At 39.6% G+C, this 12,872-nt stretch overlaps 3 protein-coding genes across 3 annotated transcripts; all 3 read right to left on the bottom strand.

Annotated features, from left to right (window-relative positions):
- Positions 1–510: 510 nt before the first annotated feature.
- LOC119484619 (olfactory receptor 2K2-like) lies at positions 511–2,383 on the bottom strand. Its single transcript, XM_037763572.1, has 3 exons — positions 2,022–2,383; positions 1,226–1,385; positions 511–1,006 (listed from the first exon to the last, which is right to left on the bottom strand). The coding sequence occupies exons 1-3, from the start codon at positions 2,381–2,383 to the stop codon at positions 572–574; spliced, it is 957 nt and encodes a 318-aa protein (XP_037619500.1). The 3' UTR covers positions 511–571.
- A 2,058-nt stretch (positions 2,384–4,441) lies between these two features.
- Positions 4,442–8,576, bottom strand: LOC119484621 (olfactory receptor 2K2-like). Its single transcript, XM_037763586.1, has 3 exons — positions 8,215–8,576; positions 6,680–6,906; positions 4,442–4,800 (listed from the first exon to the last, which is right to left on the bottom strand). Exons 1-3 carry the CDS (start codon positions 8,574–8,576, stop codon positions 4,442–4,444), a joined length of 948 nt encoding a protein of 315 aa, XP_037619514.1.
- Positions 8,577–11,614: 3,038 nt separating this feature from the next.
- Positions 11,615–12,547, bottom strand: LOC119484626 (olfactory receptor 52N5-like). Its single transcript, XM_037763599.1, has one exon. It carries the CDS (start codon positions 12,545–12,547, stop codon positions 11,615–11,617), a length of 933 nt encoding a protein of 310 aa, XP_037619527.1.
- Between the last annotated feature and the right edge of the window lie 325 nt (positions 12,548–12,872).

Genomic DNA, 12,872 nt, shown 5'->3' on the forward strand with positions numbered 1-12,872 from the left:
CACACATTTCTCCATTCTCGGCCGAGATGGACGGCATAGCGCTGCAACACCTGTTTTTTTTGTTTCAATTAAAGGCATTCATTTTAAGTTATTCTGTTATTTTACAGTATTGTTGTTTGTATTGTTATTTGTTTCTGAATAAGAAGCATTTTCCAAAACATTTTGTGTGTTTTATGCATGTTTGAAATCCTGAGGTGTAAAAGCAACAACGAATATCCGAATACCAAAATTGAAAATCAACATAGGACGTATATTCGGGTCCATCCCTAAAAGCAACACAATCCAAATTACAGCTTCATTTATTTTGCTGTGAAACATTGACAACACCTAACCTAGGTTTTGGAGGGCAACTGATTAGGCAGTATATTTTATTTTTTGACAGTTGAAAGTAGCTACAGACAGGAGAAATGGGGAAAGAGCTTGACCACCAGGCCATGAGTATGCCTAAATCCTAAATAATATGTGATACTGAGATGTGCTAGGTTATTAAAAATGTATCAAACAGGTAAAACAGGCTTAAAAACTATTTTAAAGTTTCAGAAATGATCCGGAATACAATAACCTGAAGAAGTTAAGCCCCTCTCATTTTTTGGTGGAAAACTTGTAAATTGTTAAAATGCTTGATGATGCTATCACGTAACTCTTTACTGACCAGTCCGTAGATTATGGGGTTGATGGCTGGTGGCATGATGATGAACAGGAGGCTAAAGAACTTCTTGATATTCTGTGAGAGTGAAGGGAACCTGTGACTCACAATTATGACCACTGAAGCTATTTCGTAGAGCACATACACAACAAGGTGCGGTGCACACGTCTGAAAGGCCTTGCTGCGGACAGCGTTGTCGGCTCTGCCTTGTTTTACAGAAGCATGCAGGATTCTGAAGTAGGAAAAAGCGATGATGAGGAAGATACTTGTAGACACAGACCAGGTCATGGACAAACCTAGAAAAAAAAGAAAGAAAAATACAATTATTCCATCAGTTTCATGTAAACCTTCCACCTCATTCTATCATCCATTGGCCTCATTTTGCCCTCCAGAAAAAGCACAAAATACAGAATTTGCTGAACACCTGCTGATGAGGGCTGTGGATAAGACATAATGTTCAACAACATACTGTCTTTATGTCTTGTTGCTTTATTCTAAATGAATGCACTGACCATAGATGTTATTTAAGGGGGTGGGACTGCAGGCCAACATCAGGATAGCACGGTTGCTGCAGTAGACGTGTTTGATGGTGTTGCCACACAGCGGAGTATTCATGTGGAAGGCGAAGAGCACAGCAATACACAGCAGAGCGACAACCCAGGCCAGGGCGCAGCAGCAGTACAGCCGCGCCGATGTCATGATGGCGTGATACCGGAGCGGTTCACACACAGCAATGTACCTGCAGAAGGAGAGCACTGTTAAAGACATAAAAAAAACATCCTCAGCTTTTTTTTCCATTTAATGATATATTTTGACAGACTCTTATTTAGGCTCTGCTCACATACTGTATAAACACAGAAACACAATTACAGGGTACAATCAAGTCCACAAAGCTGGTGGCCTGCTGGTAGGGGAAGGTTTTACATGAAAAAGCCATCCATGGCACATATACAATTTTTGGGGGAGTTTTAGGCAAAGTTTAATTAAAATTGAAGCATTATTTAGGATAAATGTTATGAATAAAAGTATTTAAACGTCCCTAGAAGAGCACTTTTTACAAACTAAGACCATCCTTATACATAGATACAGACTGGATACATTTGGGAGGAGGGGAAAAGGGGGTTGACATGCAGCAAAGTTCTTTTCATAACCCATTAATAGCATTTTATAACCCCGGTAACAAAACAACAGCACCAAAAAACTTCAGCCTGACATGACAGTAAACAGCTGACATCTGTAAACTGGGAATTCTGACACACTAATACTTAAGACATTTTAGATTAAATTGTCTGAGTCAGTCTGTACCATTTATGCATGACAGTAAAAAACTTGAATCTGTGACTAATTATCTCGATGTGCTGATGCGTTTTGATACCTGTCATAGGCCATCACACCCAGAATTGTCTGCACTGCGACGCCGTACGTGTGCACAGAGAAGGCCTGGGCGATGGCTGGGATGTAAGCAATCTTCTTCTGGCCCGTCAAGAAGTGCATCGTGAGACGAGGCAGCACCGCCGTAGCCCCCAGGAAATCGCAGACTACCAGGTTACAAACCATTACGAACATGGGTCTGTGCAGACTCTTGTCCATGACAATGACGCACAGCACCACGCCGTTTGCTAACAGCATTACCATGTAGTGAAACAGAGCCAGAAAGAACAAGAAGGCGCCGTAGCCTCGTGGTACGTAGAAGCCCTCCAGCTCGAACACGATGGGCTGTTTGAGAGGAGTAACCATTGTTACGTTCTCCATCCAAAAACAGTGCGGTTCTGTAAAAGACAAGTTTATCAATAACCCTCCCAACAGATGACAACTTTTTCAGGCATCAGGGATAGTGATAATCATTTTAGACTTATAATCACACGTCACAATAAACTCCAGAAAAGGTTTTAAAACAATAGTGTGAACAAAAGAGTTCTTCTGACATTGGTCTTTCTTTGTAATTCATAACTAAATGAAATAGATCACACAGTATTACCTTCAGTAACACAGACAATTGACACCTGATGAATATATGTCTGAGAGCAATTCAATATTTCATCAAGTACATAAATTAAAGAACTAAAGATAATGTGTAATGATCACAACAGCATAAAGGTTCTTGTGAAAAGCCTAAAGCATCTTATTGTCTTTTTGTCAGAGCGTTGATGATGCTGTGACTGGTCGAGGAGAGTGTGTCATCTTTTAATGTCTCTACTCTGTGTCCTGAGTGTCCATCAGTGATGCCGATCCCCGTCACGCTACCATTGAAACACTAACACTGCCCTCTGCAGCTCACGTCTGAAGCTGGCACTAAAACTGAATGTTTGGCTGTAACTTTAGAATGATTACTTCCTGCGAATATGTCATTTATTTCCAGAGAAAACAGAGCATGTTCCTCTTTTCTAACCAAGTTTGAAAATCGGCAAATTGTCCCCGTTAACTTTAAAGGTCCCATATTATGCTCATTTTCAGGTTCATACTTGTATTTTGTGTTTCTACTAGAACATGTTTACATGCTGTAATGTTTAAAAAAAACTTTATTTTCCTCATACTGTCTGCCTGTATTTACCCTCTCTCTGAAATGCTCCGTTTTAGTGCATTTAAACGGAATTGCAACAGAATTGCGTTGCTGGGCAACAGTTTGGGTCCATGTTTACTTCCTGTCAGATGATGTCATTTACATACACTGCAACAGGAATAAACTGGGACACATTTAGAATGTTTACATTTAAAACTTTGAAAAGGTCTAAATATTGTAGACTTGTGACATCACAAATGGACAGAAATCCTAACGGCTTGTTTCAAAAGCACAATTTCTGAAAACGTGTTGTGTGTATTTCTCTTTATATTAAGCGCTTCGATACTTTCACAGTATTTATATAGGACTTAAACCTGCTTTATAATATAAAAGACATGAAAATCTCACTTTTTACAATATGGGACCTGTAACTGTTTCCACTTGCACTGCCATATTTAACTTAAATAACAACATTAATATGTTTACTTGTATTGTATCTTCTATGATGCTTTGAGCAACACAAACCACATTCTAGCTTCATTGATTCTTCTGTGAAACATTGACAACATATTATAGGTTGTACAGGTTCGCAGGTTGCCAGTAATTAGGCTGAGAAATAAAAACAAAGATATACAGCGTAATTTTATTTTTGGATATTTGAAGGTAGCTACAGACAGGAGAAATGGGGAAAGAGCTTGACCACCTGGCCAGGAGTATGCCTAAATGTTAAATAATATGTGATACTGAGATGTGCTAGGTTAATAAAAACGTTACAAGCAGGTAAAACAGGTTTTAAAGGTCCCATATTGTGCTCATTTTCAGGTTCATACTAGTATTTTCTGTTTGTACTAGAACATGTTTACATGCTGTAATGTTCAAAAAACTGTCATAGTGTCTGCCTGAATATACCTGTATTTACCCTCTGTCTGATACGCTCCGTTTTAACGCATTTAAACGGAATTGCAACAGAATTGCGTTTGCTGGACAACAGTTCGGGTCTATGTTTTTTATGTTTAAAAACATATAATGGTCTAAATATTGTATATTTGTGACATCACAAATGGACAGAAATCCTAACGGCTTGTTTCAAACGCACAATTTCTGAATACGGGCTGTGTGTGTTTCTCCGTATATTGAGTGTTTTGATAGTTTAACAGTATTTATCTAGAACTTAAACCTGCTTTAAAAAGTTAACGACCTGAAAATCTCACTTTTTACAACACGGGACCTTTAAAACCATTTTACAGTTTAGGAAATGATCAGGAATACAATGACCGAAAGAAGGTAAACACCTCTCATTTTTTGTGACGTACTTGTAACTTGGTAAAATGCTTGATGATGCTAGCACGTAACTCTTTACTGACCAGTCCGTAGATAATGGGGTTAATGGCTGTTGGAATTATGATAAGCAGGATGCTGAAGAATTTCTTGATATTCTGTGAGAGCGAGGGGAACCTGTGACTCACAATTATGACCACTGAAGCTATTCCGTAGAGCACGTACACGACAAGGTGCGGTGTGCACGTCTGGAAGGCCTTACTGCGGACAGCGTTGTCGGCTCTGCCTTGTTTTACAGAAGCATGCAGGATTCTGATGTAGGAAAAAGCAATGATGAGGAAGATGCTTGCATTCAAAAACCAGGTCATGGACAGACCTAGAAAAATATAAAGAAAAATCACATAAGTATCATGTAAACCTTCCACCTCATTCTATCATCCATTTGCCTCATTTTACTCTCCGGTAACAGCGCAAAACACTGAATTTGCAGAGCACCTGCTGACGAGGGCTGTGGATAAGTGTTAATGATTGATTGAATTTATTTGATGTTTAAAGGAGCATTGTGTGACATTTTGGGGGATCTATTAGCAGAAATGGAATAAAAAATATTCATAACTATGTTTTCATGAGTGTACAATCACCTGAAACTAAGAATCGTTGTATTTCCGTTAGCTTAGATTGAGCCGCGGAGTGCAAAACCATGGTACTTCCAGCCGCCGCCTGACTTCCATTGCTCCTATAAAGTGGTGTTATTATGGTAGTGATGGCCTCTGAGCGAGGTGAACGGCATTACCACGTATTTGCACCCGGCGGCTCATTTTACCGCAGTCTTGGAAAGGGAGGAGTGACTGGAGGGGTTGTTTAGTTGGTTGCAATCTGCAACCACACCCCCTAGATGCCACCAAATCCTACACACTGTACCTTTAAAAAAAAACACACACAGTCAACACTGCATTGTGGTCATTACATGCGTTAAAAAGCACAGGATGAAACCACAATAAAGCCTGAAGGCTTATTTCCATTGTGGTCCTGCATTTGAAACAAGCCGTTTGGATTTTTGTCCATTTGTGATGTCACAAATAAACAATATTTAGACCATTACACCATTTTAAACGTAAACAATCTAAATGTGTCCCAGTTTATTCCTGGTTGCAGTGTATGTGAATGTAATCTACTGACAAGAAGTACACATGGACCAAAGCTGTTGCCTAGCAACACAATTATGTTGCAATTCCATCGCAGTTCTATCAAAATGTGCTGAAACGGAGCGTTTAAGACAGAGGTTAAATACAGGCATATTCAGGCCAACAGTATGAGGAACATAAAGTGTATTTTGAACATTACAACATGTAAACATGTTCTAGTAGAAACACAAAATAAAAGTATGAACCTGAAAATGAGCACAATATCGGTCCTTTAACACACCACGAGATATAGATCACACAACAAAACAGCAAGTGCATACAACATAATCAGCATATTAAGCAGGTGGCAGGGTAGCTATGTCAGCATGCTCTTAACTTGGTCATAAAAAGTTAAATATTTAAAATTGAACTTAAACATTTTACGTGGTACTTTATAACCATTTCTTTAAAGGTTCCATATCATGCTCATTTTCAGGTTAATAATTGTATTTTGTGTTTCTAATAGAACATGTTTACATTCTGTAATGTTCTAAAATCACATTATTTTCATGTACTGTCTGCCTGAATATACCTGCATTGACCCTCTGTCTGAAATGCTCCGTTTTAGTGCAATTCAACGGAATTGCAATGAAATTGTGTTGCTAGGCAACAGTCTGGGTCCATGTTTACTTCCTGTCAGCTGATGTAATTTACATACACTGCAACAGGAATAAACTGGGACACATTTAGAATGTTTACATTTAAAACTGTGAAATGGTCTAAATATTGTAGACTTGTGACATCACAAATGGACAGAAATCCTAACGGCTTGTCTCAAACACAAAATTTCTGAATACGGGCTGTGTGTGTTTCTCTGTATATTGAGCATTTTGATAGTTTAACAGTATTTATATAGCACTTAAACCTGCTTTATAATATAAAAGACATGAAAATCTAACTTTTTACAATATGAGACCTTTAAGGCCACCTTCAACAGGCTCTGTGTAGTACTCAGTTTCAGATTTGTGGGCAGATTATTCGAAAGTACTGCTGCACAGTAGAGAAATGGGTTTTACCCATTAGGCATACTGTCTGTATGTCTGTTGCTTTATTCTAAATGAATGCACTGACCATAGATGTTATTTATTGGGGTGGGACTGCAGGCCAGTCTCAGGATAGAACGGTTGCTGCAGTAGACGTGTTTGATGGTGTTGCCACACAGTGGAGTATTCATGTGGAAGGCGAAGAGCACAGCAATACACAGCACAGCGACAAACCAGGCCAGGGCGCAGCAGCAGTACAGCCGCGCCGATGTCATGATGGCGTTATACCTGAGTGGTTCACACACAGCAATGTACCTGCAGAGGGAGAGCACTGTTAAAGACATAAAAAACATCCTCACCTTTTTCCAATTAAAGATATATTCTTACAGGATCTTAGCATCTAAAACTGTTAGTACATTAAAAAATATCCTGATGTTGCTCTAGGCTTTGCTCACATACAAACACATTAACACAAAAACACTTTATGGCTGTAAAGTCTGGTCCACGAAGAAGGTGGCTGGCTGGTTGAGGATCCAAGCCATTCATGGCAAATATACCATTTTTTGGGGGGAATTTTGTACAAAGGTTAATGAACATTAAAGGTCCCATATTATAAAAATGTTCATACTTGTATTTTGTGTTTTTACTAGAACATGTTTACATGCTGTAATGTTAAAAAAAAAATGTATTTTCGTCATACTGTCGACCTGAATATGCCTGTATTTACCCTCTGCTCCGTTTTAGCACATTTCGACAGAATTGTGACGAAATTGCAACAGAATTGCGTTGCTAGGCAACAGCTTGGGTCTGTGTGTACTTCTTGTCAGCTGATGACATTCACATACACTGCAACCAGGAATAAACTGGGACACATTTAGAATGTTTATGTTTAAGTCTGTGTATAGGGTCTAAATATTATATATTTGTGACATCACAAATGTACCTTTGTTATAGCATGTAATAATTGCTGCTATCTTTCTGTATCATTTCAGTTTTACAAAACCAAAAATCCTTTCATGAGAATGACGACAACAGTAAAGAGCATTCAACTTTACTCCAGCCTCTGACTTTCTCTTGAAGCCTGTTCGCTCTCTGTTTATTTGTGTACAGACACACACACTGAGAACAGAATACGGGCTGTGTGTATTTCTCTGTGGATTGAGCGTTTTAATACTTTCACAGTATTTATATAGGATTTAAGCCTGCTTTATAATAAAAAAGACATGAAAATCTCACTTTTTCATAATATGGGACCTTTAAGACATTATTTAGGATAAAAGACACAATTTAAGTATTTAATAATCCCTAAAAGAGCACATTTTTTAAACTAAGACCTGTCTTATCCCTAAAAACACACTTCGGAGGAGGGCAACATGCAGCAAAGTTCCTTTCATAACCCATTTATAGTATTTTATAAACCCACTAACAAAATAACAGCACAAAAAAACATCAGCCTGACATGACAGTAAAACAGCTGAAATCTGTAAACTGAGAATTCTGACACACTTATACTTAAGACATTTTAGATTAAATTGTCTGAGTCAGTCTGTGCCATTTATGCATGACAGTAAAAGACTTGAATCTGTGACTAATTAATAACAATGTGCTGATGCGTTTTGATACCTGTCATAGGCCATCACACCCAGAATTGTCTGCACTGCGAAGCCGTACGTGTGAACAGAGAAGGCCTGGGCGATGGCCGGGATGTAGGCGATCTTCTTCTGGCCCGTCAAGAAGTGCATCATGAGGCGAGGCAGCACCGCCGTAGCCCCAAGCAGATTACAGACTACCAGGTTACAAACCATTACGAACATGGGTCTGTGCAGGCTCTTGTCCATGACGATGACGCACAGCACAACGCCGTTTGCCAACAGCACAACCATGTAGTGAAACAGAGCCAGGAAGAACAAGAAGGCGCCGTAGCCTCGTGGTACGTAGAAGCCCTCCAGCTCGAACACGATAGGCTGTTTGAGAGGAGTAACCATTGTTACGTTCTCCATCCAAAAACAGTGTGGTTCTGTAAAGACAAGTTTATCAATAACCCTCCCAACAGATGACAACTTTTTCAGGCACCAGGGATAGTGATAATCATTTTAGACTTATAATCACACGTCACAATAAACTTCAGAAAAGGTTTTAAAACATAAATGTGAAAAAAAGTTCTTCACTTCTGACATTTGGCTTTCTTTGTAATTCACAACTAAGTGAAATAGATCACACAGTATTACCTGCAGTAAAAAAGACAATTGACACTTAATGAGTAGACGTCTCAGAGCAATAAGAAATAAAAGAACTAAAGGTAATGTGTAATGATCGGAACACTATGAAGGTTCTTGTGAAAAGCCTAAAGCGTCTTATTGTGCCCTCCCGTCTTCTCGTCAGAGCGTTGATGATGCTCTGACTTGTCGAGGAGAGTGTGCGTTCACTTTTAATGATTTTACTTTGTGTCTTGAGTGTCCATCAGTAATGCCGATTCCTTGTCACGTTACCATTGAAACATTAACCCCGCCCTCTGCAGCTCACGTCTGAAGCTGGCACTAAGACTGAACGTTTATGCTGTAACTTTAGAATGATTATTTCCTGGGAATATGTCATATATTTCCACAAAAAACAGAGCATGTTCCTCTTTTCTTGTTGTTGTTTTCTCTATATTCATTTGTATTTTGTGCCTGTTCAGCACTTGGACAACTGCGGTTGTTTTTGACTAACACGGATAGAGATAAGGTTGAAAATCAGTGAATTTTCCCTTTAAAGGTCCAGTATCATGCTCATTTACAGGTTCATGCTTGTATTCTGGGTTTCTAATAGAATATGTTTACATGCTTTAATGTTAAAAAAACAAATTATTTTTCTCAAAAGGTCTGCCTGAATAAACCTGTATTTATCCTCTGTCTGAAATGCTCTGTTTTAGGGCATTTCAATGGAATTGCAACGGAATTACGTTGCTAGGCAACAGTTTGGGTCCATGTTTACATCCTGTCAGCTGATGTCATTCACATACACTGCAACAGGAAATAAACCGGGACACATTTAGTATGTTTATGTTTAAAACTGTGTAAGGGTCTATATATTGTAGATTTGTGACATCACAAATGGACAGAAATCCTGACGGCTTGTTTCAAACGCACAGTTTCTGAATATGGGCTGTGTGTGTTTCTCCATGGATTGAGCTTTTTGATACTTTCACAGTATTTTTATATCACTTAAACCTGCTTTATAATCTAAAATAGATGAAAATCTCACTTTTTACAATATGGGACCTTTAAGGCAAACTTCAGATTGACATGCCCACAGAAAACATATACATTACTCAGATTGTTGCGGGGGGCCAGTGTTAAGGGCGAGAAATAAAAACAATGACAAACGGTATATTTTACATATTTTATGAGCATTATTGAAGGAACCTGAGACCAAAGATTTTCATTGCCAATGACTGCTTTGCTGGATTTGACATATGCCAAATAAAGAACCTTGAACTTTGAAAACATTACCCTTCAGAACAGACCTAAAATGACACTTCTTACATGGTGCTAAGAGTATAGCGAGAATCTCAATATTTCCAAGTTTAACTCCTCTATTCTTCTTATGCCCTGCACAAACTTGACAGCGTCTGCTGGGGCATCAAATTCACGTGTTTGTCCATCAATCATCAGACGAATCTTGCCTGTGCCCGTCCGAGGAGCATGTGTGCTCTTTCGATGACAGGTGGTGCAGGAAAGGCAGCAGATCCCAGCGCTTCAGGCAGCCACTTCTCGTGGAAAGCAATTGCGTCGATATTTTCCACTCATTCAGGCAAGTTAACCGGCTTAAGGTTAAACCTTCATGAGCGGTTCTTAAGTTTGTCGACCTTGTATATCAGGAGAGCCACTTGTTTAACCAGCGTTTCAGTCTTGCCCTTCTCTGTGTTAACTGTATCCTCAGCGTTGCTAATACGCTCCTCTGCCTCATCCATGCGATCAGAAAAGTCTCATACATCTTTCTTAACATCTTGGATTGCATTCAGGACTTGAGCTTCTGTATAATATCCAAGTTGAGGGCCGTTTCCCTGACCGCCACTTCAGCCTGGAGGATAGCCTTAAAGCTCCCATAATATAAAAAAGTGAGATTTTCATGTTTGTGTATTATAAAGCAGACTTAAGTCCTATATAACTACTGTAAAAGTATGGAACAGCTCAAACAACAGGGAAATACACACAGCCCGTATTCAGAAACTCTGTATTTGAAACAAGCTGTCAGGATTTCTGTCCATTTGTGATGTCACAAATATACAATATTTAGAACCTTTACACAGATTTAAATGTAAAAATTCTAAATGTTTCCCAGTTTATTCCTGGTTGAAGTGTATGTGAATGTCATCAGCTGACAGGAAGTACACATAGACCCAAGCTGTTGCCTAGCAACGCAATTCCATCAAAATGCGCTGAAACAGAGCGTTTAAGACAGAGGGTAAATACAGGCATATTTAGGCCGACAGTATGAAGAAAATATAGTTTTTTTTAACATTACAGCATGTAAACCAAATACAAGTATAAACCTGAAAATTAGCATAATATTGGACCTTTTAAGGCTATAGCAATACCTGTTGAGCTATCAAGGCTGCTAGCATCCAACCCATCATCCTCTTTGACCAGGAAATAATTATTTTTGTTCTTTGCCTTTGTTGACGGCATATTAACGATTATGTACACTGCAGAGTTATTACAGACAATTGGTATTTGTGTCAGTACTCTTAAAGGATAGTGAACAGGAATTGAATCGACTATCGCCAGGAGCTCACAAGAAAGACGTGTGCCTACTTCAAAGCCATAACTATGCCCGACATAGATAAATCTAATATTTTATTTAATTCAGGTTTGTTCGAATCCGACTGAATAGATAAGCGGAATACATTTGAAAAGTAAGATTTCAGCATGACAGCTAGACAGAGAGAGAATATGATTTTTACTTACAAAACTTAACATTTCAGTAAGTGCAACAATTTTATTAACAATTATTTACCTTTTCAGTATTGAGTCATTTCACCTCATGTATTCCTGGTAACTTTCCTTATGAAAATTTTTTGTCTGATGGCTTTGATTTGCAGTCCATAGATAATAGGGTTCATGGCTGGAGGAACCACGTGTAACAAGATGGACGCTAGCTTCCTGTGTTCCGATAAGTGAGGGAAACGATGGAGGATGACCATGATGCTGCCTGACATAAACATGATGACATACACAACCAGATGGCTGGCACAGGTCTGCAGCGCCCGGCTGCTTGACGCCTTGGTCTTACTATTCAAACACACTATGGCGATCTTCAGGTAGGTGAGAGTTACGCTGCCGATGGAGGAGACCTTCAGGACCACCGTGTAGCCGAGGCCGTAGATGTTGTTGATGAGGACACTTTCACAGGACAGCTTGAACAAGGAGGCGTTGTCGCAGAACGGGTTGAGTATAGCCCACCTGCAGCGTGACAGGCGGACGCTGAGGCCAACGAGGATCAACACCATCAATAAAGCTACCCCCCAGGCCAGCACCGACAGCTTTACCACCATCCTGTTGGTCATGATGGTGGCGTATTGCAGCGGGTTGCAGATGGCTACGTAGCGATCGAAGGTCATAATCATGAGCACAGTGTAAGTGAGGCCTAAATGATAGTGAGCACAAAAAGCCTGAATGACACAATCATAATAATGAATGTACCGCTCTGTGATCGGAATAAAAATGTCACTTAACAAGCGAGGGATGATGGTCGTCGCCCCGAATACATCATTAATACTCATGTTGCAGAAGAGCAGGTACATAGGCTGGTGGAGGCTCCTCTCCATGAAGATCAGGACCGCCAGGCCGATGTTGGACACCATGATGAAGATGTAGATAAGGAGGAGGAGGATGAAGGCTGGAACAGAGGCTAGGGGGCTGACCTTTAACCCCTCCAGGTGCAGAATGTCCATGTTGAAAGTTTTGTTATCCATGCTGCAGGGGGGATGATCCTGCAGAGGATCATAGACAGAGAATTCAGCCAACAGTGCAACAATTATCATAATATGTGATGGTGTTACTAATTCATAAGCTGGTGAAGAAGTATAACTTTGAAAAATAAAGCAACAAAGAAACAATGAAATTACATGATCTAGTATCTTGTAAATATGTTTAGTAACTCAGTTTTGACAAGTCAAAGAGATGCCGGGCGCGGAGCTCTCCACCTCCCGCCGGAGCTCTGACTGCAGGTCAAAGGCAGCAATGAGGCTGGTTCTGGATGATGCGGTTCTGGATTCTGCATGATTTTTTCTGATTTTG

This window comes from Sebastes umbrosus, chromosome 1, assembly GCF_015220745.1.
Source record: "Sebastes umbrosus isolate fSebUmb1 chromosome 1, fSebUmb1.pri, whole genome shotgun sequence".
Classification (NCBI taxonomy): Eukaryota; Metazoa; Chordata; class Actinopteri; order Perciformes; family Sebastidae; genus Sebastes; species Sebastes umbrosus.

What these genes read in the sequence shown, in the direction of transcription:
- LOC119484619 (XM_037763572.1), bottom strand. Translation starts at nt 2,383, where the DNA reads ATGGTTACTCCTCTCAAACAGCCCATCGTGTTCGAGCTGGAGGGCTTC. An exon ending in GGTGTGATGGCCTATGACAG is followed by an intron (nt 1,386 to 2,021) that starts GTATCAAAACGC and finishes CTCCTTCTGCAG; the next exon opens with GTACATTGCTGTGTGTGAAC. An exon ending in GTGGCAACACCATCAAACAC is followed by an intron (nt 1,007 to 1,225) that starts GTCTACTGCAGC and finishes AATGGATGATAG; the next exon opens with AATGAGGTGGAAGGTTTACA.
- LOC119484621 (XM_037763586.1), bottom strand. Translation starts at nt 8,576, where the DNA reads ATGGTTACTCCTCTCAAACAGCCTATCGTGTTCGAGCTGGAGGGCTTC. An exon ending in GGTGTGATGGCCTATGACAG is followed by an intron (nt 6,907 to 8,214) that starts GTATCAAAACGC and finishes CTCCCTCTGCAG; the next exon opens with GTACATTGCTGTGTGTGAAC. An exon ending in CCCAATAAATAACATCTATG is followed by an intron (nt 4,801 to 6,679) that starts GTCAGTGCATTC and finishes ATATTTTTCTAG; the next exon opens with GTCTGTCCATGACCTGGTTT.
- LOC119484626 (XM_037763599.1), bottom strand. Translation starts at nt 12,547, where the DNA reads ATGGATAACAAAACTTTCAACATGGACATTCTGCACCTGGAGGGGTTA.